The 24,925-nt window shown below is 41.2% G+C and overlaps 1 protein-coding gene across 2 annotated transcripts; it reads left to right on the forward strand.

Moving 5' to 3' along the window:
* Positions 1–5,972: 5,972 nt before the first annotated feature.
* On the forward strand, positions 5,973–24,693 carry LOC100380738 (syntaxin-binding protein 2). 2 transcript variants are annotated; one of them, XM_045720678.2, is made up of 18 exons: positions 5,973–6,041; positions 7,172–7,221; positions 7,361–7,442; positions 7,813–7,889; positions 8,027–8,102; positions 8,310–8,413; positions 8,625–8,773; positions 10,648–10,732; positions 11,558–11,688; positions 11,992–12,099; positions 12,331–12,454; positions 14,447–14,527; positions 15,970–16,111; positions 16,474–16,580; positions 16,728–16,826; positions 18,921–19,006; positions 21,541–21,701; positions 23,905–24,693. In XM_045720678.2, the coding sequence occupies exons 1-18, from the start codon at positions 6,005–6,007 to the stop codon at positions 23,982–23,984; spliced, it is 1,779 nt and encodes a 592-aa protein (XP_045576634.1). In that variant the 5' UTR covers positions 5,973–6,004; the 3' UTR covers positions 23,985–24,693. The 2 variants fall into 2 exon arrangements, with proteins under 2 accessions (XP_045576634.1, XP_045576635.1); XM_045720679.2 differs by having other exon boundaries at positions 21,544–21,701; positions 23,905–24,369.
* The last annotated feature ends 232 nt before the right edge of the window (positions 24,694–24,925 follow it).

The raw sequence follows: 24,925 nt of genomic DNA on the forward strand, positions 1-24,925 counted from the left end.
ACTGGCTATCATCAAGCTTCCCACTCAGGAAAAAACTTCCTGTAACCAGTGCCTGCAACCTGGATCAGGTTGTCAGTCAACCTACCGGGGGAGTTACAAACAGCACAGGAATTAAATCATCAACATGTACTGATCACATCTTTACTAACGCTGGAGATATTTGCTTTAAAGCAGTATCCAAGTCCATAAGATGTAGTGATCACAATATAATAGCCATATCTAGGAAGACCAAAGTTCCAAAGGCTGGGCCTAATATATTGTATAAGAGGTCATACAATAAGTTTTGTTGTGATTCATATGTTGATAATGTAAAGAATATTTGCTGGTCTGTGGTGTGTAACGAGGAGCAACCAGACGCAGCACTTGACGCATTTATGAAACTACTTATTCCAGTTTCTAATAAGCACGCACCCATTAAGAAAATTACTGGAAAAACTGTTAAATCCCCTTGGATTGATGAGGAATTTAAAAATTGTACGGTTGAGAGGGATGAGGCAAAAGATATGGAAATTAAGTCTGGCAGCCCAACTGATTGGCAAACATACTGCAAATTAAGAAATCATGTGACTAAACTAAATAAAAATTTAAATAAACTACACTATGAAACAAAGATAAATTATTTCAAGAATGATAGTAAAACGCTTTGGGGCACCTGAAATGAAATTTTGGGGGGAAAAAGCCAACTCGGCTCCGTCATTCATTGAATCAGATGGCTCATTCTTCACAAAGCCCACTGATATTGCCAACTACTTTAATGACTTTTTCATTGGCAAGATAAGCAAACTTAGGGATGACATGCCAGCAACAAACGCTGACACTAGACATGCAAGTATATTGGACCAAATTATGAAAGACAGGAATTGTACTTTTGAATTCTGTAAAGTCAGTGTGGAAGAGGTAAACAATTATTGTTGTCTATCAACAATGACAAGTCACCGGGGTCTGACAATCTGGATGGAAAATTACTGAGGATAATAGCAGACAATATTGCCACTCCTATTTGCCACATCTTCAATTTAAGCATACTAGAAAGTGTGTGCCCTCAGGCCCGGGGGGAAGCTAAAGTCTTTCCGCTACCTAAGAATAGTAAAGCCCCCTTTACTGGCTCAAATAGCCGACCAATCAGCCTATTACCAAACCTTAGTAAACTTCTGGAAAAATTGTGTTTGACCAGATACAATGCTATTTCACAGTAAACAAATTGACAACAGAATTTCAGCATGCTTATGGGGAAGGACACTCAACGAACACAGCACTTACACAAATGACTGATGATTGGCTGAGAGAAATTGCTGATAAAATGATTGTGGGGGCTGTCTTGTTAGACTTCAGTGCAGCTTTTGACATTATTGATGATTGTCTGCTGCTGGAAAAACGTATGTGTTATGGCTTTACACTCCCTGCAATAATGTGGATGAAGAGTTACTTGTCTAACAGAACACGGAGGGTATTCTTTAATGGAAGCCTCTCAAATACAGTCCAGTTAGAATCAGGAATTCCCCAGGGCAGCTGTTTGGCCCCTTGCTTTTTTCAGTTTTTACTAATGACATGCCACTGACTTTGAGTTAAGCTAGAGTGTCTATGTATGCGGATGACTCAACACTATACACGTCGGCTACTACATCGGCTACTACCGCGACTGAAATGACTGCAACACTCAACAAAGAGCTTTAGTTAGTTTCAGAGTGGGTGGCAAGGAATAAGTTAGCCCTAAATATTTCTAAAACTAAAAGTATTGTATTTGGAACAAAACACTCACTAAACCCTAAAACATCAACTAAATATTGTAATAAATAATGTGGAAATTGAGCAAGTTGAGATGACTAAACTGCTTGGAGTAACACTAGATTGTAAACTGTCATGGTCAAAACATATTGATACAATAGTAGCTAAGATGGGGAGAAGTACACTGCTCCAAAAAATAAAGGGAAGACTTAAACAACACAATGTAACTCCAAGTCAATCACACTTCTGTGAAATCAAACTGTCCACTTAGGAAGCAACACTGATTGACAACAAATTTCACATGCTGTTGTGCAAATGGAATAGACAACAGGTGGAAATTATAGGCAATTAGCAAGACACCCCCAATAAAGGAGTGGTTCTGCAGGTGGTGACCACAGACCACTTCTCAGTTCCTATGCTTCCTGGCTGATGTTTTGGTCACTTTTGAATGCTGGCGGTGCTTTCACTCTAGTGGTAGCATGAGACGGAGTCTACAACCCACACAAGTGGCTCAGGTAGTGCAGCTCATCCAGGATGGCACATCAATGCGAGCTGTGGCAAGAAGGTTTGCTGTGTCTGTCAGCATAGTGTCCAGAGCATGGAGGCGCTACCAGGAGACAGGCCAGTACATCAGGAGACGTGGAGGAGGCCGTAGGAGGGCAACAACCCAGCAGCAGGACCGCTACCTCCACCTTTGTGCAAGGAGGAGCACTGCCAGAGCCCTGCAAAATGACCTCCAGCAGGCCACAAATGTGCATGTGTCTGCTCAAATGGTCAGAAACAGACTCCATGAGGGTGGTATGAGGGCCCGACGTCCACAGGTGGGGGTTGTGCTTACAGCCCAACACCGTGCAGGACGTTTGGCATTTGCCAGAGAACACCAAGATTGGCAAATTCGCCACTGGCGCCCTGTGCTCTTCACAGATGAAAGCAGGTTCACACTGAGCACATGTGACAGACATGACAGAGTCTGGAGACGCCGTGGAGAATGTTCTGCTGCCTGCAACATCCTCCAGCATGATCGGTTTGGCGGTGGGTCAGTCATGGTGTGGGGTGGCATTTCTTTGGGGGGCCGCACAGCCCTCCATGTGCTCGCCAGAGGTAGCCTGACTGCCATTAGGTACCGAGATGAGATCCTCAGACCCCTTGTGAGACCATATGCTGGTGCAGTCGGCCCTGAGTTCCTCCTAATGCAAGACATTGCTAGACCTCATGTGGCTGGGGTGTGTCAGCAGTTCCTGCAAGAGGAAGGCATTGATGCTATGGACTGGCCCGCCCGTTCCCCAGACCTGAATCCAATTGAGCACATCTGGGACATCATGTCTCGCTCCATCCACCAACGCCACGTTGCACCACAGACTGTCTAGCAGTTGGCAGATGCTTTAGTCCAGGTCTGGGAGGAGATCCCTCAGGAGACCATCCGCCACCTCATCAGGAGCATGCCCAGGCTTTGTAGGGAGGTCATACAGGCACGTGGAGGCCACACACACTACTGAGCTTCATTTTGACTTGTTTTAAGGACATTATATCAAAGTTGGATCAGCCTGTAGTGTGGTTTTCCACTTTAATTTTGAGTGTGACTCCAAATCCAGACCTCCATGGGTTGATAAATTGGATTTCCATTGATTATTTTTGTGTGATTTTGTTGTCAGCACATTCAACTATGTAAAGAAAAAAGTATTTAATAAGATTATTTCATTCATTCAAATCTAGGATGTGTTATTTTAGTGTTCCCTTAATTTTTTTGAGCAGTGTATATCGATAATAAAGCGCTGCTCTGCCTTAACACTATCAACAAGGCAGGTCCTACAGGCCCTAGTTATGTCGCACCTTGACTACTGTTCAGTCGTGTGTTCAGGTGCCATAAAAAAGGACTTGCAATTGGCTCAGAATTAGGGCAGCACGGCTGGCCCTTGGATGTACACAGAGAGCTAATATTATTAATATGCATGTCAATCTCTCCTGGCTGAAAGCGGAGGAGAGATTGACTTCATCACTACTTTTAGTTATGAGAGGTACTGACATATTGAATGCACCAAGCTGTCTGTGTAATCTACTGGCACACAGCTCTGACACCCATGCTCCACAGTCCCCAACAGACTATGGGAGGAACACAGTACTACATAGAACTCTATTCCACATAAAAACATTTTTTAACCTTTATTTAACTAGGCAAGTCAGTTAAGAACAAATTCTTATTTTCAATGACAGCCTAGGAACAGTGGGGTTAACTGCCTTGTTCAGGGGTAGAACGACAGATTTTTTTAACCTTGTCAGCTCAGGATTTGATCTTGCAACCTTTCGGTTACAAGTCCAACACTCTAACCACTAGGCTACCTGCCACCCCAAGTAACTGACGCAAGTAGTAAAATTAGATTTAAAAAAACAGATAAAAAAACACCTTATGGAACAGCGGGGACCGTGAAGCAACACAAACATTGGCACAGACACATGCACATACACACACACGCACGCACGCACACACACACACACACACACACACACACACTCACACACACACACACACACACGATAACATAGGCATTGTACATACACATGGATTTAGTACTGTAGATATGTGGTAGTGGTGGAGTAGGGGCCTGAGGGCACACAGTGTGTTGTGAAATCTGTGAATGTATTGTAATGTTTTTAAAATTGTACAAACTGCCTTAATTTTGCTGGACCCCAGGAAGAGTAGCTGCTGCTTTGGCAGCAGCTAATGGGGATCCATAATTAATACAAATGCAAAACATATAGCATAGTAAGGGCTTGCTTACACTTATCCAGACCCTTTAGATTGGCAGACATGGAAGGTATAGATGCATGAGGGTTGTTTTTTCCATAGGGAATCACTTTTTCTCACACCTTCAGTAATAGTATCTCTCCAATTTCCATGTTATTTGTATTAGGTGGGTTACATCGACCTCAACCTGTCTGAGTATGCAGGCTCTGGGTGTGTGACCCGACACTGCCTCCTAGAGGGATATATGAACAAGGACAACAAGCTGGACAACTCCCTTCTCAAGATCAGTCACAATTATTTAGGTCCAAATGGGACCCTACTCCCTTTATAGTGCACTCCTTTTGACCAGACCCCCTTAGGTCCTGGCCAAAAGGAGTGCACTATAAAGGAGAATAGGAAAAGTAGATTGTCCTCAGACAGCAGAGCTTAAGTCATAGTGAAAGAACAAAAAGTGGGTGCTCTTAGAGTAATGGAAGTTTGCAGTTGATAAGTACATTTGGTGAAAACAAAGTCTTGTAACAAAACCAATCCTGTGTAACATGTTTGATTTATTGGTTAGACTTAGACTTGTGTGGTTAACCTAACGATCTCTGTTTAATATGCTTGTACTTATCAGGCAAACACACCAACTCAAAGAGATGCACCAATTAACTATCCTCATCAAACTGCAACCACCAACTGCTTCATCGCCAACTGCAACCACCAATTTGAAGTGAACCCCACAATGTATTTCAGGTTCATCAGAGGACACCCTGAGAAGGCAGCTGGCGATGAAGCGGGGGCTGCTGCTGGATGCCATGCTCAGTTAGAACCCGGAGGCAAAGGAGAGAGCCAGAGTTGCCGGTCAGTTGACTCGGGTCGGGAACACACGGCTGGATGGCCAGGATGTGTTTGAAAATCTCTGCCTGGAGAGCTTGGGCTCAGTATTTGAGCTCCCTCCTCCCATGGAGGGTACTTTGAACTTGATGCTGGTTTCAAGAACACAGATTAATCCTAGCCTATGTAGGATTAAAAACATGACATATTACTCAATAGAGAATGCTAATGCTTAGTATCTATATCTATTACAGAAGCTGGACTTGCACTCTTTGTTGGTCAGGATGGCAGCACAACCCTTGGTGTCACTCACATACAGAACAGGTAGCCTCTTGAAGATGGATCTCAACTGATCCTTTAATTGTCATATGTTGATTCCAATGTAATGAGATTCTGATTCTAAATTGGATTTCTAGTGATGCTCAACGGGGACTCCCATGCTGAAAGTTAAGAGAATGTCATCATAATGAAATAAATATATTGAAATAAAGATGTTTCGCACCCAAACCACAAGAAAATATTATTTTCTTTGCTCCTAATACTATATCAGAGACCTACTGTAAATGACTATTGTTTTAATGCAAATGCACTCATGAAGAATATTAATAACACTTTAGTCAAATTGGAAGCTCTTATTTGCTTATTAATTGTGAGTGCATTTGAACACTTTTCTTGCTTTGATAAACTAAGCGGAAAAATCGGCAACAAGGAAGTGTCAAGATGGCTCCAAGCGGACTGAAGGCGGTAGTCGGAGAGAGTAAGTCAAGAAACTTGTTCATTTTATAACTATCAAATCTCTATTGTTCGATGGTAGAAATATTGAATGTTTTATACCATCAAGCTTTTAGCTTGTTGTCACGAAAATTAAGAACAGAAAACATCCAAACAAACTGCCTGGTTTAGTTAGCGATACATAGTTTTCGTCACTCAAGCAAGTTGCTTCCTAGTAATGCCTGGCCGTGGTTGATAGCTAGCTGTCATCAGGCTATTTACAATTGAAATATAAAATGTGACTGGGAAGAGTATGCCTTATCACTAGTTGTAGTATTTCAAGCTCTAGAACCTGAGGGTTTTGCTGACAAGAAACGTTTGGTCATACGCACATCCTTAAAAACATAGGTGCTGGGCTAATGAAGAATACTAAGTAAAGAACAAGAAGTCCCGCACACTGTTAAAGCTCCCAATTCACAGATTCGAAACGGATCCTCGTCATGTCGAACAAACTGAGTGCTCACATCCCAAAATATACAAATTTCATCTCACATGACCATTGCGGACATGACGCATGGTGGATGCAAAATAATTTATCTCTAATAATTTAATAACAATGAGATGGGTACATGTAGTAGTTCCAGAAAATAATATATATGACCTGGAAGGCAAGACAAATCAAAATGGCATTCATGTAAAAAAATGGTCTGATATCAAACTCCTGGTTCAGACCTCTAGGAGACATCAAGTTGGGTGTAGCTAGTTGATTGTGGGTTGCCTTGTGATCAACTATGCATGTGAAGGAAGTCAATGTGTACCTACTACCTGTATAAGTTCCTTTGCCTTTTACTACCCAATTAGTTACTGTTTGACACTGGATAACAAATGCCATCTGAAAAAACATAGATCAATTGGGTCAACTTTAAGAGATCTCTGTATGGAACCAGGAAAAAAACAGATTCCAGACCCTAGACTACTGTTGTCTATTTCCTTATTTTTTTTGCCTCTTGCCAGGCCGTCATTGTAAATAAGATTTTTCTTAATTGACCGCCCCCAGGTAAAATAAACACCACTACGTATTCTAAATCTAAAATGCAACAGAGTTGTTGGACACATTTCAGTTTTGGTACTGTAATATTTCATAGTTCCTTTGTCTGTCTTTCCTCATCTCTTAAGAAATCCTGAATGGAGTTATCAAAAGTGTGAAGAAGGATGGAGAATGGAAGGTATTGTAAAAAGTATTTAGTGTTGCTCTGAAAAGATCCAGGTCAAAATGCATAATGTCTGACTCTGTCAAATTGTCTATCATGATAGCCTAATGATCAATTGAATATTAATTGATAACGGCCATCTCTGTTTGTCCAGGTGCTCATTGTGGACCACATCAGCATGCGAATCCTGTCCTCCTGCTGCAAGATGTCAGATATCATGGCAGAGGGGGTGACTAGTAAGTGTTGGGATGGCCAGTGGGATAGGCTACTTGTATTTGTCAACAACTATTTATTATATCAAGGGACACCCCAGGCATCATTCTAAACTAGGGTCAGAGTAGACCTGGGTTGAAACAGTGTTTGTTTTCTTTCAAATACTTAAGCTGTGCTTGACTGAGCTTGTCTGGTGCAATGGAATAAAAAGCCCCAAAAGTACAAACCCAACCCCTCCCATCTGGCACTCGAGACAGGCTCAATTAAACGGTATTTGAAAGAAAAACTATTTGAACCCCGGTATGGGTCATAGTGTGAGGAAGTGAGTGTCTGTGGAGGTGTTCTTCAGTTAGGATGTACAGTGACTAACTTATCTTCCTTTTCCTCCCACAGTTGTGGAGGACATCAACAAGCGCAGGGAACCCATCTCCAGCCTGGAGGCCATTTATCTGATCTCTCCTTCAAAGAAGGTGAGAAGTGTTTCCCCTGTCATTCCCACTTTCACTGTCATCAACTGCCATATCCTGTACTGCTGTAAAGCCATCTCACACTCTTCATCTTCCTCTTTTTCTCTTTCTCCTGTGTGTGTGTGTGCGGATGTTCTCAGTCAGTTCATGCGCTTATCAATGACTTCAAAGAGATTGCATTCACCTACAAAGCAGCGCACATCTTCTTTACAGACAGTAAGACCTTTTGTTTTAAAGTATTATAAAACTTCATTTAAAACTATACTCTTCCCTCGTCTGATACAAAAAATGTAGTGTTTTGTCATTCTGGTCATGTCTCTCTTGAATGAGATTTTAAATCTTAATGAGATGAACCTTGTAAATTGACTAAAAGCATGAATGTTTAGCAAACTGTTGGTTTTGTGACAATCACCTATCCTGCAGATTGCCCAGATGCTCTGTTTGCTGACATTGGCAGGTCCAGAGTTGCCAGAGTCATCAAGACTCTGAAGGAGATCAACGTGGCTTTCCTGCCGTATGAATCCCAGGTGGGTACCTACCTACAGCACCTTCTTTGAACTTCACTCAACTCTGGTCGCATGGCCAAATTGGAAAAAGTCTCATCTTGCCGCCTCCCATTGAAAATGACACATTTTATGGTAGTTTGATCGCTCTAAGGAGTATCCAGTGAAAATGCCCAGTAATTGTAAGCTCTCGGTCTCACTCCTTCATGCCCTTCCTCTCCCTTCACTATTCTAGGTATTTTCCTTGGACGATCCCAGCTCCCTGCACTTCTTCTACAGTCCAGTTGGAGATGGGAATAAAGACAGAATGATGGAGACTCTGGCAGAGCAAATCGCCACCCTCTGTGACACCTTGAAGGAGTACCCTGCCATCCGCTATCGCAGGTACCTATACACACCATACCCTAACTTAGACATGTTGGATAAATACAGGCATGCAAGTGCTACCAGAGGTTTCAGTGGCAATTGGGTGCTCATCTGAGTAAAGAGATACTTTTGTTCTCCAATAGTGGAAAAAGATAGTAATACCCCAAATCGATCGCGAATTGTCACTTTTTCAAAGCTCATCACACAGGTCTTAAATAGAGAGCCTGTCTTCAATGGTCTTTTTGCACGTCTTTTTCTCTTGGGTAAAGTGGCTTGCAAAAGTATTCATCCCTCTTGGCGTTTTCCCTATTTTGTTGGATTTCATGTAATGGACATACACAAAATAGTCCAAATTGATGAAATCAAAAAATTATCAAATTCAAACAAATAAAAAACAGAAAAGTGGTGCGTGCATATGTATTTGCTATGAAGCCCCTAAATAAGATCTGGTTCAACCAATTACCTTCAGTAGTCACACAATTAGTTAAATTGCATGCAGGTGGACTAAGTGTCACATGATCTTTCACATGATCTCAGTATATATACACCTGTTCTGAAAGGCCCCAGAGCCTGCAAGGGGCACCACCAAGCAAGTGGCACCATGAAGACCAAGGAGCTCTCCAAACAGGTCAGGGACAAAGTTGTGGAGAAGTACAGATCAGGGTTGGGTTATAAAAAAATATCTGAAACTTTGATCATCCCACGGAGCACCATTAAATCCATTATTAAAAAATTGATAGAATATGGCACCACAACAAACCTGCCAAGAGTGGGCTGCCCACCAAAACTCACGGACCAGGCAAGGAGGGCCTGGTCCGTGCCAACAAAGAGACCAAAGATAACCCTGAAGGAGCTGCAAAGCTCCACAGCGGAGATTGGAGTATCTGTCCATAGGAACACTTTAAGCCGTACACTCCACAGAGCTGGGCTTTATGGAAGAGTGGCCAGAAAAAAGCCATTGCTTAAAGAAAAAATAAGCAAACACGTTTGGTATTCGCCAAAAGGCAGGTGGGAGACTCCCTAAACATATGGAAGAAGGTACTCTGGTCAGATGAGACTAAAATGTAGGAAAACGCAATGTCTGGCGCAAACTCAACACCTCTCATCACCCCGAGAATACCATCCCCATAGTGAAACATGGTGGTGGATGCATCATGCTGTGGGGATGTTTTTCATTGGCAGGGACTGGGAAATGAGTCAGAATTGAAGGAATGATGAATGGCGCAAAATACAGGGACATTCTTGAGGGAAACCTGTTTCAGTCTTCCAGAGATTTGAGACTGGGACGGAGGTTCACCTTCCAGCAGGACAATGACCCTAAGCATACTGTTAACCAACACTCAAGTGGTGTAAGGGGAAACATTTAAATGTCTTGGAATGGCCTAGTCAAAGCCCAGACCTCAATCCAATTGAGAATCTGTGGTATGACTTAAAGATTGCTGTACACCAGTGGAACTCATCCAACTTGAAGGAGCTGGAGCAGTTTTGCCTTGAAGAATGGGCAAAAATCCCAGTGGTTAGATGTGCCAAGCTTATAGAGACATACCCCAAGATACTTGCAGCTGTAATTGCTGCAAAATGTGGCTCTACCAAGTATTGACTTTGGGGGGGTGAATATTTATGCATGCTCAATGTTTCATTTTTTTGGTCTTATTTCTTGTTTGTTTAACCAATGAGTATTTTGCATCTTCAAAGTCATAGGCATGTTGTGTAAATCAAATGATACAACCCCCCCCCCCCCCCCCCCCAAAAAAATATTTTAATTCCAGGTTGTAAGGCAACAAAAATAGGAAAAATGCCAAGGGGGATGAATACTTTCGCAAGCTACTGTACTTGAGTGTGTCTGCTAGTTCAGTTGCAAGTTACCCTCTCTTTCTTTCTCTCCCTCATAGCGGTCCTGATGAGAATGCCAGACTGGCTGAGGAGGTGTATCAGCGTCTGAACACCCATAAAGCAGACAACCCCAGCATGGGAGAGGTGAGGGGACACCAACGCCTCACCACCTCTCGCAATACACAACACTTCTTTACAGTACTAATAGTACCATGTCTGCTTGGCTCAAAATGACCATTCACTCCCTGAAAATACACTGCATTGAATGACTTCTATCTGAAACCATCAAATGATTTGTCTTTGTGATACTAGTCTTATGATAAGATTATTGAAACATTTTGAAAGTCTTACGTCCTATGGGAGTTTCTCATAGCTACTTCTACTTTCTCACTTGATTTCCTGTTAATTATCTTTCACACTCTCTGCTCGGCTGCTTTTTCTCTCCTTTTCTGTCTTTCCTAGCTGGCATTTCCTTAAGCCTGTGTTGGACTTCTGAAGGCATGTATTCATTTGATATCATTTCTGCTCTTATCTTCTCCATGGTGTCTCTACCCAGCACAGTAATACCATTTTCACACTATCGTGCAGAACCGTACGGTTTATGTTTTTTTCACAACAAAATATCCACTGTGGTGGGTGCATAAGCAGGCCAGCGCAGTACAGTGTGAGAAGGGTATTAGAATACACAAGGAATATATATTTTCTTGTTATTGTGGTTGTACTTTAGAAGAAGAAGAACTATTCTGAATGTGGTAAAGTCTGATAGTGGCACTAACTGGGTGACTTGTTGGTTAAACCTGTTACCCAAAAGCATTCCTGACATTCTATTGTGGAGCTAGAGGCAATAGATTTGATATAAAACAATATGTCCTTTCTGCCAAAGCAAGGAAGTGGTTAACTGGTAAATAATAAGTTACATTTCTAGGTATCATTTCTTGCCCTGACATGAAATGTCTGATGCGTTTTCAGGGTCCTGACAAGGCCAGGTCACAGCTATTAATTGTGGATCGTGGCTTTGACCCCATCTCTCCCATTCTGCACGAGCTGACTTTTCAGGCCATGGTCTATGACCTTCTGGACATCAAACAGGACATCTACAAGTAGGCTTAGTTTGGCAACCTATTCCCAATATAGTGCACTACTTTTGACCAGGGCCTATGATGAACATATGGAAAATGCTATACAGATACTCCTGACCTGCAAAACGATTCTTCATTTCAGAATTGGTTAAGGGTTAGTTTTACATTTCGGTTAGTCATTTTACAGGTATAACCTTTCTCCGACATTATTATTGTTAATGTAGCTATACATAGTATGAATGTATACTTGCCTTCTTCTACTTATGGTATGATCTGTATCTGTCATATGGTATCCCTGTATAATACAATCCCTGTGTGTTGTAGATATCAGACGACTGGGATCGGGGACTCCAAGGAGAAGGAGGTTCTCCTGGACGAAGATGATGAGCTGTGGATCCAGCTGAGACACATGCACATAGCTGACGTCACCAAGTAAGACACACAATCATTAAGATTGCATACAACTAGTGTTTTTAACTAATCTAACCTCAACCAATAAGAGATGATATGATCCAGAGTTGGTTGAGGTAAGTTTAGTGTTCTATTCAGGAAGTGAATTATAAAAATTAATATTGTGAATACGCTTTCTTAATTGAACACTGAATTGAACCCAACCCTGGTATAGTCTTTGTCAGATGTTGATGCTCATTGTTCGTGTTCCAGGAAAGTGACGGAGCTGCTGCGTGTGTTCTGTGAGAGCAAGAGGATGTCCACTGATAAGGCCAATATCAAAGACCTGTCTCAGATGCTGAAGAAGATGCCACAGTACCAGAAGGAACTCAGCTTGGTGGGTATTCCTTGTCTTTCCATCTAAAATCAGTCGATTGGTTGAGACTGGCATTCATGTCTCTTTAGTGATCACATACTGTCCGTCTAAATGTCAACACGTGTTCTATTCCCATTAATAGCATATAGAAAAGCACCTGGGTGTTTTGGCAAAGACATGGGCCATGTTCCAATGTCCATACTAGCAAACAGTATGTTCTTTACCTGCAACGCTGAAAGCATAGTGCAAGCTACTGTCGTGTCTTGACTATCATTAATGTGTTCGGCTGTTATTTTATAAAATGATTACGTACCACGTTCAATTATTACGCGATTAAATTAATCCTATAACAATTAAGTAGTAGTCTGGGGCACCACGGAAAGTTATTTAACGCGTTACTATCTCCCGACTAAACTCTAAAGATATAAATATCTCTTACATCAGTCAGTCAGTTCATTAATTCTTATTTACCGTCAGTCTCGTTCTGAATGTCGCCTATGATCCTCACCCAAAAGGGCAAGTCATTGTTCTCGGGCGTGAGCTGCACGTAAAAAAGCAGTGAATTTTACCCTCAAGGGGTGCGAGCCTGATTTTAATTTAAATGAATAGGAGAGTATTACCCTCTGCAAACGTTGCGCATCCAGTGTAGCAGGCCACTTTTATAATGCATGTCCAGTAGTATTTCTTCATTCTACTGTGCCTTCAGAAAGTATTCACACTCCTTGACTTTTTCCACATTTTGTTTTGTTACAGCCTGAATTTGAAATTGATTAAATTAATGTTGTCACTGGCCTACACACAATACTCCATAATGTAAAATTGTGTTGAATCAATAAGTATTCAACTTCTTGGTTATGGCAAGCCTAAATATGTTCAGGAGTAAACATTTGCTGAAGTTACACAAGTTGGATTCACTCTGTGTGCAATAATAGTGTTTATGAATTTTGAATGATTACCTCATCTCTGTACCCCACACATACAATTATCTGTAAGGTCCCTCAGTTGAGCAGTGAATTTCAAACACAGATTCAACCACAAAGACCAGGGATGTTTTCTAATGCCTTGAAAAGAAGGGCCACCTATTGGTAGATGGGTAAAAAAAATAAAGAATACAGACACTGAATATCCCTTTGAGCATGGTGGTTATTAATTACACTTTGGATGGTGTATCAATACACCCAGTCACTACACACATACAGGAGTCCTTCCTAACTCAGTTGCCGGAGAGGAAGGAAACCGCTCAGGGATTTCACAATATTACAGAAATGATTGGCTGTTTATAGAAGAAAATTAGGGATGGATCAACAACATTGTAGTTACTCCACAATATTAACCTAATTGACAGAGTGAAATGAAGGAAGCCTGTTCAGAGTAATCTTTAAGGACTGGGTAATTTTTCAGGATACAACAATAAATGGAATGGAGCTAAGCACAGGCAAAATCCTAGAGGAAAAGCTAGTTCAGTCTGCTTTCCACCAGACACTGGGAGGTTAATTCACCTTTCAGCTGGACAATAACCTAAAACACAAGGCCAAATCTACACTGGAGTTGCTTACCAAGAAGACAGTGAATGTTCCTGAATTGCCGAGTTAGTTTTGACTTAAATCTACTTAAATCTGTCAAGACCTGAAAATGGTTGTCTAGCAATGATCAACAACCAATTTGACAGATTTGTTAAATAATAATTGGGAATTTCAGATTTGGAAAGCTCTTAGAGACTTACCCAGAAAGACTCACAGCTGTATAATCAAAGGTGCTTCTACAAAGTATTGACTCAGGGGTGTGAAAACTTGTGAAAATGAGATACTGTATTTCACCCCCCACACACAATTAAATATTTCTTAAAACATGTTTTGATTGTGTCATTATAGGGTAGTGTGTGTGTGTAGATGGATTAAATTCTAGTTTCTCATCCATTTGGATTTCAGGCTGTAACAACAAAGTGGAGTATTATTATAGTGTGGAGTGATGACATCAACTTTTTATTAGTTAATAAGTCATGTTTGATTGCAGTACTCCACTCACCTGCACCTGGCTGAGGCCTGCATGAAGAAATTCAAAGCCTCTGTGAACAAGCTGTGTGAGGTGGAACAGGTCAGTGTTACTACAAAAGTCCCAAATGGTACCCTATTCTCTATATAGTGCACTACTTTTGACCAAGACCCACAGGGATCTGATCAAAAGTAGTACACTATATAGGGTGCTGTCAAGCTCCCTCCCTCCCTCTCTTATGAAACCATATGCAAATGACCTGGCAGGTACTCCCAGGAGCATGTTTTTGATTCTCGGAAGTGTAAAACACAGCATGTTTTTATTCAACCTTTTAACCAGCAAGACCCTTGAGATGAATCATCTGTTTTTCAAGAGCGACCTATAGCATTTTAATTATGTTTGTGTTCTGTGATTTTTTTTCCCATCTTTCCTTACATCCGTTCTACACTGAAATGTTTATTTTCCCAAACCGATATCCTCCTCCTTCCTTATATATATATATATATATATATATATATATATATATATATATATATATATATATATATATATATATATTTTTATATATAGAAAACAATCTTGAATAATCACATCCCTGGTTGTTAGCCTTAGGTGGTTAAACCATGAATGACCAGGTCACCATGATGTTGTGTAATATATTTTAATATTTAGAACTATCGTGTCATATAATAATGCTCGCCCACTCACCCCATCTAGCCTCCACTGGGGTGCTGACCCCCCCCCCCCTCCCACATTCCCATCTCTATTTTTACCTCTGAGTCTCATAAAAGCTTCATAGGCTGCTTCTTCCCAAATGGCACGCTATTCACTAGTGCACTACTTTTGACAAGCGCTTACTTTTGACCAGAGCCCTATGTGTCCTGGTCAAAGGTAGTGCACTATATAGGGAATAGGGTGCCATTTGAGACTCAGACATTGTCTGATGCTTTCTGGCGGCCTAGTGGGCATCCACTTCACTAATGTTGTGTAAAGGGCTTGAGACGAGACGTGTCGCACACCTGGATCAACTGTCCCTCTCTGAACCTACAGTAATGCACAGGAAGCTGTTATGTCATGCCTAGTCTTTTAAAGACCATTCATGTTGCCAGGCTGTTATTACTCCATCCATCCATCCATCCACGTCTTCCAGAAATCTTACACCATAAGGCATCAAACATCTGACTATAACCCCTTTCCCTTCCTAGTTCCCAGAACAGCTCCTACTTTCTCCCTCAACACAATTACTACATCTCAAATGGCACCCTAGTCTTTATTTAGTGCATTACTAATAGCGTGCCATTTGGGATGCAAGCATTGTTTTGGTCTTAATAGTTCTAATAGCTCCGCACAGGTTTGTTTTTGATAGTCTGTAATATAGTAGGTTTAGTGGTCGATCATTTGAGACATTCCTAGCATGACCAGGAGTGATGTAATCTGGGTCTGGTTGTGGGATTATGATCTGAAGTGTTAATGCATTGATGTAGATGAGGAGGACCTAAAAGCATCATTCTCTGATTGTTGTTTTCCCCTTATATGTTTCCCAGGACCTGGCCATGGGGACTGATGTAGATGGGGAACCCCTGAAGGATGCCATGAAGAGCATCGTCCCTGTACTCCTCAACACCGACATCGAACCCTACGACAAGATCCGCATCATACTGCTCTATATCTTCCACAAGAAGAAGGGTAGGTCAACAGAATGGCACTGGCTGCATGATCCCACTGTGTCTGCTTTCTGTCAGTGCATTGTCAAGATACACACAGCAGGTACAGCAATATGAGTGTTTCTAATATGATACGACACAGCTACTACACCACATGACTGCTATTGAAATTAAAGAGGAGCAGATGGTGATCTTTAGGTTGAGCACTTGGCTCTACTCTGTATATAATGTTGGTCTCTGTAAGGATATATGTGGTTACTGTTGATCCTCGTGGAATGACAACAGGCTAGCTAATGAATCAGTTTTGATTAGGTTAACTTGGTGATGAGTCGTCATTACCTTCTCCAGCTCTACTCTGTATAACAGTGGCCTCCTCACACACAGGCATTGGAGAGGAGAACCTGACCAAGTTAATCCAGCATGCCAACGTGCAGGCAAACAGCAACATCATCACCAACCTACAGCACCTGGGCTGCCCCATCATCGCTGGGGTCAGTAGGGCTCTGTCTGTCCGTCCCTCTCTCGCTCCTCCAACTGTCTCTCTGTTGCTCTCTCTCACACATTGAACAATTGCATCTCTTTACAGTGAAGCCTTTTTTCCCTTGTTTATATTTGAATGATGTGAAATGTTGTTTCAGGCTCCCAATGCTGGGAAAACACTGCCTGAGAAGAAAGAGCGCAAGGAGAGCACGTACCAGCTCTCCCGATGGACACCCACCATCAAAGATGTGATGGAGGTATGGAAGAGAAGGATAGACAGACAGTGTGGTAGAGGACTTCACGTGTCCAAATTGTTGGACCTGTTCCGAAATGGGCCTGGGGCTTTCCCACCCGGACCCGATATATATATATATATTTTTTTATACATATAGAGACACTTAACGAACGGACCCGGGACAAGTAGACCCGTTCCATATAGACCTGGTCGGATCCAGACCCGGTCCGATCTGAATGAGGGAAGCAGCAGAAAAGTACATTTTTAAGATACTTTATTAACCAGAGCTGATAAAGTGTGAGGAAGAGAGGTGGCTGTCTAGCAGGGGCCGTGCTGTGTGTCTGAACTGTGAGAGCGAGGGAAGGAGAGACTCCAAGAAAGACTTGTGCTATAGTAGACCAATAGCTGCTATAGTTAGGTTATTTATTATTCAATATGATTACATAGTGCCTGTCTTGACTGCATCAAACATGAAGCTAGTCTAATTGAGGCTGCATGCACTTTCTTGTCTTACACAGTTACAAATAACACCATTCAGATTATTACGTAGCAGCCTACCTCTTGGTTGTTGTAGCCTTTCGTTCTCCTTTAACAATTAATTCCGTCATTTTAATTCCATTGATTTATATATCTCCTAACTTTTGCCAGACACGGAGGCTCTGACTGTAGCCTATTGCCGCTTTGATTACTTATGCTTGGCCAACAACAAGCTCCAAGCGCCGCTCTCGTGAAAAGCAACATATATTATACAATTTCTCTCCCTCCCTCCTGCAGCCGTCGCATTTGGACCTGTATGAGTCCTTCTGGACAAGTCCGTTAAAATTACATATACCGTGACAATAATATAAGACGCGGGACATTATTTAGAATTCTGGATCCAGATCGGGTATTTTGGTACAGGTGGATCCGTGAACAGCTGACTTAAGCCAGGACTGCCGGGCAGTCCGTTTTGGCGGTAACATGGACTCTAAACAAAGTGATTAAACTTTGTTGCTCCTTGCTGAAACATGCAACAAAAACACCCCCCACAATGCAGCAGCACACAGAAATAGAATTGGCTTGGAACCTATAACCCTGGCAATTTGACTGGTAAACTCATGGGTACACTCGCAATGGCTTTCTGATATAGAACCAGTCAGTATTAGATAGAACGTCACGACCCTGCCCGTCTGTGGGGAAGACGACCTGTGGTTACCCCAGTGGCTCACAGCAAAAACAGTTTTCAACCACAATTTCCTTGTTTTAGTCAATTACAAAAATACATTGAAGAGAAGTACAGGTCTAAAGATTACGTTTCAACGTTGCCTACTCTCTAGCATTCTCACTACTTATTAAAAAAAAACCGCAAGGCTTCCCACATCCCCCTTTTCTGTTTGCTTGAGTGAGCGTGCTAGCTACCGACTGGAACATTAAGCTAGCCAAGACCAACAACACAAACAGACTATACAAGTAGTGAGTGGAGTTAGAAACGGACTGTACTAAACAAGTTAAATGTCAAACACATAGCTATGTGTAGCCTACTTTTTGACCTGGCTACCTGTATATTAACAACACAGCAGCTTTTCTGCATGTTTTGTTGTTTCTGTATAACCAAAAAAATCTATCACAGTTTCCTCTACAATGGGGAATAACAGGAAAGAAGGTTGGTTTTCCCCAATTTGTGGGCGTGGTCGAATTCCTTATTACATGAGAACTGACTGGGACTATTGTGAGGCAATATTTCTATGATAATAAAGAATATTCATTCAAAAAATGTTAACTGATGTGGCTTATGCAATGGAATGTGTTTTTGTAAGGTCAGTTGAGTTGAATCAACAAATCACAGCACATATTGATGGGTATACTTCCTGCTTTGCTTCTATGGGTACATTCGCAATGGCCGCCAATCCACCCATTATGCCATCATTGACTTGAATAGGGACGCCTGTTCTATTCATTCTATTTCTATGGCAGCACATGTAGTCAGGAGGAGTGTATTAAAAGTATTTTTTTATGTTTTGCTATTTGAAAGGTTATTACGAAGACTGCGGTCATTTCGCTTGGCAATTACTGTCATCCAAAATTCCATGACTGTCACAGCTCAAGTCTGACCAACCCTGTCTGTCTATTTTCCCAGAATGCCATAACAGACATGCTGGACAGGAAGCAGTGGCCATTCATCTCTGACCCTGCCCCCATTAACACCACGCAGATGACTGTCAGGTGTGTATACTGTATACACCACGGAGGGGAGGGGGGGGGGCGCGCAACATGGAAGGGGTGGGGCTGAACCAGAGACAGAAGGGTCACATACATTAACACTTTAACCTCACTTGTCATCTTGAAAATAGAGCTTTGTTGTAGTTATGTGAGCTGGAGAGGTGAAAAGTTAGTTGATCCAAGCTGCCATTAGACAGCCTGTGAATAATCTCCCTTGCCCCATACCAGGAGTTATTTTATTTTTAGTTTGTTGACATAGCTTGTTCATGTTGTTCAGTGCATTTGGAAAGTATTCAGACCCCTTGACTTTTTCCATATTTTTCTAACGTTATAGCCTTATTCTAAAATGTATTAATCAAAACATTTTTATCATTCTACACACACACAATACCCTAAAAGGACAAGGCAAAACAGGTTTTTAGAGATGTTTGCTAATTTATAAATAAAAAAAGACTCCTTATTTACATAAGTATTCAGACCCTTTGCTATGAGACTTGAAATTGAGCTCAGGTTCATCCTGTTTTCATTGATCATCCTTGACGTTTCTACAACAAATGCTGATGCTCCAGATACTCAACTAGTCTAAAGAAGGCCAGTTTCATTGCTTCTTTAATTAGAACAACAGTTTTCAGCTGTGCTAACATACAGTTGAAGTCGGAAGTTTACATACACTTAGGTTGGAGTCATTAAAACTCGGTTTTAAACCACTCCACAAATTTCTTGTTAACAAACTAAAATTTTGGCAAGTCGGTTAGGACATCTACTTTGTGCATGACAAGTAATTTTTGTTTACAGACAGATTATTTCACTTAATCACAATTCCAGTGGGTCAGAAGTTTACATACAGTAAGTTGACTGCCTTTTCAACAGCTTGGAAAATTTCAGAAAATGACATCATGGCTTTAGAAGCTTCTGATAGGCTAATTGACCTCATTTGAGTCAATTGGAGGTGTACCTGTGGATATATTTCAAGGCCTACCTTGAAACTCAGTGCCTCTTTGCTTGACATCATGGGAAAATCAAAAGAAATCAGCCAAGACCCCAGAAAAATAATTGTAGACCTCCACAAGTCTGGTTCATCCTTGGGAGCAATTTCCAAATGCCTGAAGGTACCACGTTCATCTGTACAAACAATAGTACGCAAGTATAAACACCATGGGACCACGCAGCTGTCAAACCGCTCAGGAAGGAGACGCGTTCTGTCGTTTAGAGATGAACGTACTTTGGTGCGAAAAGGGCAAATCAATCCCAGAACAACAGCAAAGGACCTTGTGAAGATGCTGGAGGAAACAGGTACAATAGTATCTATATTCACAGTAAAACGAGTTCTATATCGACATAACCTGAAAGACCGCTCAGCAAGGAAGAAGCCACTGCTCCAAAACCGCCATAAAAAAGTCAGACTACGGTTTGCAACTGCACATGGGGACAAAGATCGTACTTTTTAGAGAAATGTCCTCTGGTCTGATGAAATAGAAGTGTTTGGCCATAGTGACCGTCATTATGTTTGGAGGAAAAAGAGGGTTGCTTGCAAGTCGAAGAACACCATCCCGTTGCTGCAAGAGGGACTGGTTCAGAAAATAGATGGCATCATGAGGCAGGAAAATTATGTGGATATATTGAAGCAACATCTCAAGACATCAGTCAGGAAGTTAAAGCTTGGTCGCAAATGGGTCTTCCAAATGGACAATGACCCCAAGCATACTTCCAAAGTTGTGGCAAAATGGCTTAAGGACAACAAAGTCAAGGTATTGGAGTGGCCATCACAAAGCCTTGTCCTCAATCCTATAGAAAATGTGATGGCAGAACTGAAAAAGTGTGTGCGAGCAAGGAGGCCTACAAACATGACTCCATTACACCAGCTCTGTCAGGAGGAATGGGCCAAAATTCACCCAACTTATTGTGGGAAGCTTGTGGAAGGCTACCTGAAACATTTGACCCAAGTTAAACAATTTAAAAGGCAAAGCTACCAAATACTAATTGAGTGTATGTAAACTTCTGACCCACTGGGAATGTGATGAAAGAAATAAAAGCTGAAATAAATCACTCTACTATTATTCTGACATTTCACATTCTTAAAATAAGGTGGTGATCCTAACTGATCTAAGTCAGGGAATTTTTTGTAGGATTAAATGTCAGGAATTGTGAAACTGAGTTTATTTGGCTAAGGTGCATGTAAACTTCCGACTTTAATTGCAAAAGGGTTTTCTAATGATCAATTAGCCTTTTAAAATGATACACTTGAATTAGCTAACACAACGTGCTATTGGAACACAGGAGTGATGGTTGCTGATAATGGGCCTCTGTATGCCTTTGTAGATATTCCATAAAAAATATGCCGTTTCCAGCTACAATAGTCATTTGCAACATTAACAATGTCTACTCTGTATTTCTGATAGACATTTTTGTCCATTAAAATAACAAAATTTAAGTGACCCCAAACTTTTGTACATGTTTTTATTTTGCCGCAGCAGGTAATTTGTACATAATTAGGAATGTACATGTTTTATTATGTTAACATTTATATCATACTGCAGCAGTGCTCGGTTTGGACAATGGCATAAGAACAAGTCTCCAACGGAGTATCGTTCCGGCCCTCGGCTCATCATCTTCATGATCGGAGGCGTGTCCCACTCTGAGATGCGCTCCGCCTACGAGGTCACTCGAGCCACCGACGGAAAATGGGAGGTCCTGATTGGTAAGGAACACAATAGTTGGACTGAACCTTAATAGTGTACACTTTTATATTTCATTTAACATTTTCTTTAACCAGGCAAGGCAGTTAAATTAAAAAAATTATTTACAATGATGACACACCATGTACCCTTGTTTGGAATTCCCCTGCTGGTGGCGCTAAAAGATCCTATAGTGCCTTCAGAAAGTATTCATACCCCTTGACTTATTCCACATTTTGTTGTGTTACATGTAATCCATCTTGAATTCAGGCTGTTTTTTTTCTTCTTTAGACACAATACCCCATAATGACAAGGTGAAAACATGTTTTCAGACATTTTTGCAAATGTATTGAAAATGAAATGTATAGAAATACTTATCTAATTTACGTAAGTATTCACACCCCTGAGTCAATACTTTGTAGAAGCACCTTAATCCTCTGGGTAAGTCTCTAAGCGTCTTCCACACCTGGATTGTGCATTTTGTACGTTTATTCTTTTCCAAATTCTTCAAGCTCTGTCAAATTGGTTGTTGATCATGGCTAGACAACCATTTTTCAGGTCTTGCTGTAGATTTAAGTCAAAACTGTAACTCGGCCACTCAGGAACATTCACTGTCTTCTTGGTAAGCAACTCCAGTGTATATTTGGCCTTGTGTTTTAGGTTATTGTCCTGCTGTCAAGTTGAAGCAGACTGAACCAGGTCGGGCACAAAAAGCTTATTTTGTTTACATCCCTGTTAGTGAGCATTTTTCCTTTGCCAAGATAATCAATCCATCTTACAGGTGTGGCATATCAAGAAGCTGATTAAACATGATCATTACACAGGTGCACCTTGTGCTTGGGATAGTGAAATGCCACTAAAATGTGCAGTTTTGTCACGCAACACAATGCCACAGATGTCTAACGTTTTGAAGGCGTGTGCAGTTGGCATGCTGACTGCAGGAATGTTCACCAGAGCTGTTGCCAGAATTTTGTTAATTTCTCTACCATAAGCCGCCTACAACGTCATTTTAGAGAATTTGTCAGTACGTCCAACCGGCCACACAACCGCAGACCATGTGTAACCACGCCAGGACTTCCACATCCGGCTTCTTTACCTGCGGGATTGTCTCCGGCCAGCCACCTGGACAGCTGATGAAACTGAGGAGTATTTCTGTCTCTAATAAAGCCATTTTGTGGGGGAAAACTCATTCTGATTGGCTGGGCCTGGCTCCCAAGTGGGTGGGTCTATGCCTTCCCAGGCCCACCCATGGCTGTGCCCAAACCCATTCATGTGAAATCCATAGATTAGGGCCTAATTAATTTATTTCAATTGACTGATTTCCTTGTATGAACTGTATCTCAGTAAAATCTTTGAAATTGTTGCATGTTGCATTTATTTTTAATCAGTACACAATGTTGTTGATCCATCCTCAATTTTATCCTATCACAGCCATTAAACTCTGTTTTAATGTCACCATTGACCTCATGGTGAAATTCCTGAGCGGTTTCCTTCCTCTTCGGCAACTGAGTTAGGAATGACGCCTGTATCTTTATAGTGACCGGGTGTATTGATACGCCATCCAAAGTGTAATTAACACCATGCTCAAAGGGATGTCTGCTTTTAAAAAAATATATATATTTTTTTACCCATCTCCCAATAGGTGCCTTTCTTTGCGAGGCATTGGAGAACCTCTGGTCTTTGTGGTTGAATCTGTGTTTGAAATTCACTGCTCAACTGAGGGACCTTACAATTATCTGTAAGTGTGGGGTACAGAGATGAGGTAGTCATTCAAAAATCATGAAGAACACTTATTGCACACAGAGTGAGTCCATGTGACTGATTTTTACTCCTGAACCTATTTAGGCTTCCAATAGCAAAGGGGTTGAATACTTATTTACTCAAGACATTTCAGCTAAATATTTTTAATTTGGAAACATAAAAAAATAAAAATAATAATCCACTTTGACGGGGTATGGTGTGTAGGCTAGTAACAAAACATCTCTAAATTCAGGCTGTAACACAACAAAATGTGGGAAAAGTCAATACTTTCTGAAGGCACTGTATATCCCCCAGCATGCATGTTTTTTTATTTTATCTTTGTCTGGTAAATGCACCGCTAAGTCTGTCTCTCTCCATACATTTTTGTTGTGAATCTTCACAACGAATATATGCCTCCTTGGGTTTCAGAAAAGCACTACTATTGTGTTAATGTTTCTGTATTGCCTGTTCACCTTCTCTCTATAGGTTCGTCTCACATTGTCACACCCACCAGCTTCCTAAATGACCTGAAGAAGCTGGACCTGGATCCAACTCCTGAAAGCTAGATATAACCCTCCCTTCACTCCTCGGCCTGGAAGGGAGCTGGCCTGAGTCTGCAGGGAGAATGGCTCTGAACACAAACCTGGATTCAAATTGTGCTTGTTTTCTTTCAAATATGTTGAGCGAACAAATACTATTTGAACCCAGGTCTGCTCATTATGAGACGCTTGTGTACTCGTCTAACTGTAAAACAAAGTGCCGTTTTTAAGATGTAGTCATCATTAAAGGATAGTGTCTTTTGATTCTCAATCTTTTATTGAATTTCTCTTTAGTTACGGTTGAAGTAAAATAAATTATGTACATACGTATTAATGTAATGCTGTGATGGACATTTTTTTTTGCTCTGAATATTAAATTAAAACAGTCCTTATATTATGAGGATCATTTTAAGCTGTCTCTGTCTCTGTCTTCAACTGTAATTGAGTTACAAATATGGGCTGCATCTCAACAGTCTAAAGTAGCTTCCTCTCCTTTTGTCCTGTTAGTGCAGATGAACTAAAGGACATAAGGAGCAGTGGCCTCTTTAGACTATTGAGATGCAACTTTTGTGTGGGGAGCATTAAATACTTGTGCCTTTCTCAAGTTACAATTGTTTTCATATGTCTTAATGTCTTTACCACTGTAGTGTGCCTCGGAAATCATGCACTTTCATGTTTGGGCCTTTTGTCTTTTGTATTTTAGTCAATTATGAATAAACAATATGCATACATTTTACTTTTTGTACATTGTGTCTTATATTGCAATGTCATATGTTCTAGCTGCCATGAGAATGCCTAGAGAATCTCTGGTGTTGAAGCCAGGAGAAAACAATACTAGTCTGGGCACCGGGTGCAGATTAAGCCTGGAAAAACACTTTAAATTGAGATTATTTTTAGTCCAGGACTAGGCATAATATGTGTCCAGGAAACTGTCCCTATATTTATTGCATACATTAATTCTAATGTCC

This window comes from Salmo salar, chromosome 06 (assembly GCF_965601325.2).
Source record: "Salmo salar chromosome 06, fSalSal1, whole genome shotgun sequence".
NCBI lineage: Eukaryota > Metazoa > Chordata > Actinopteri > Salmoniformes > Salmonidae > Salmo > Salmo salar.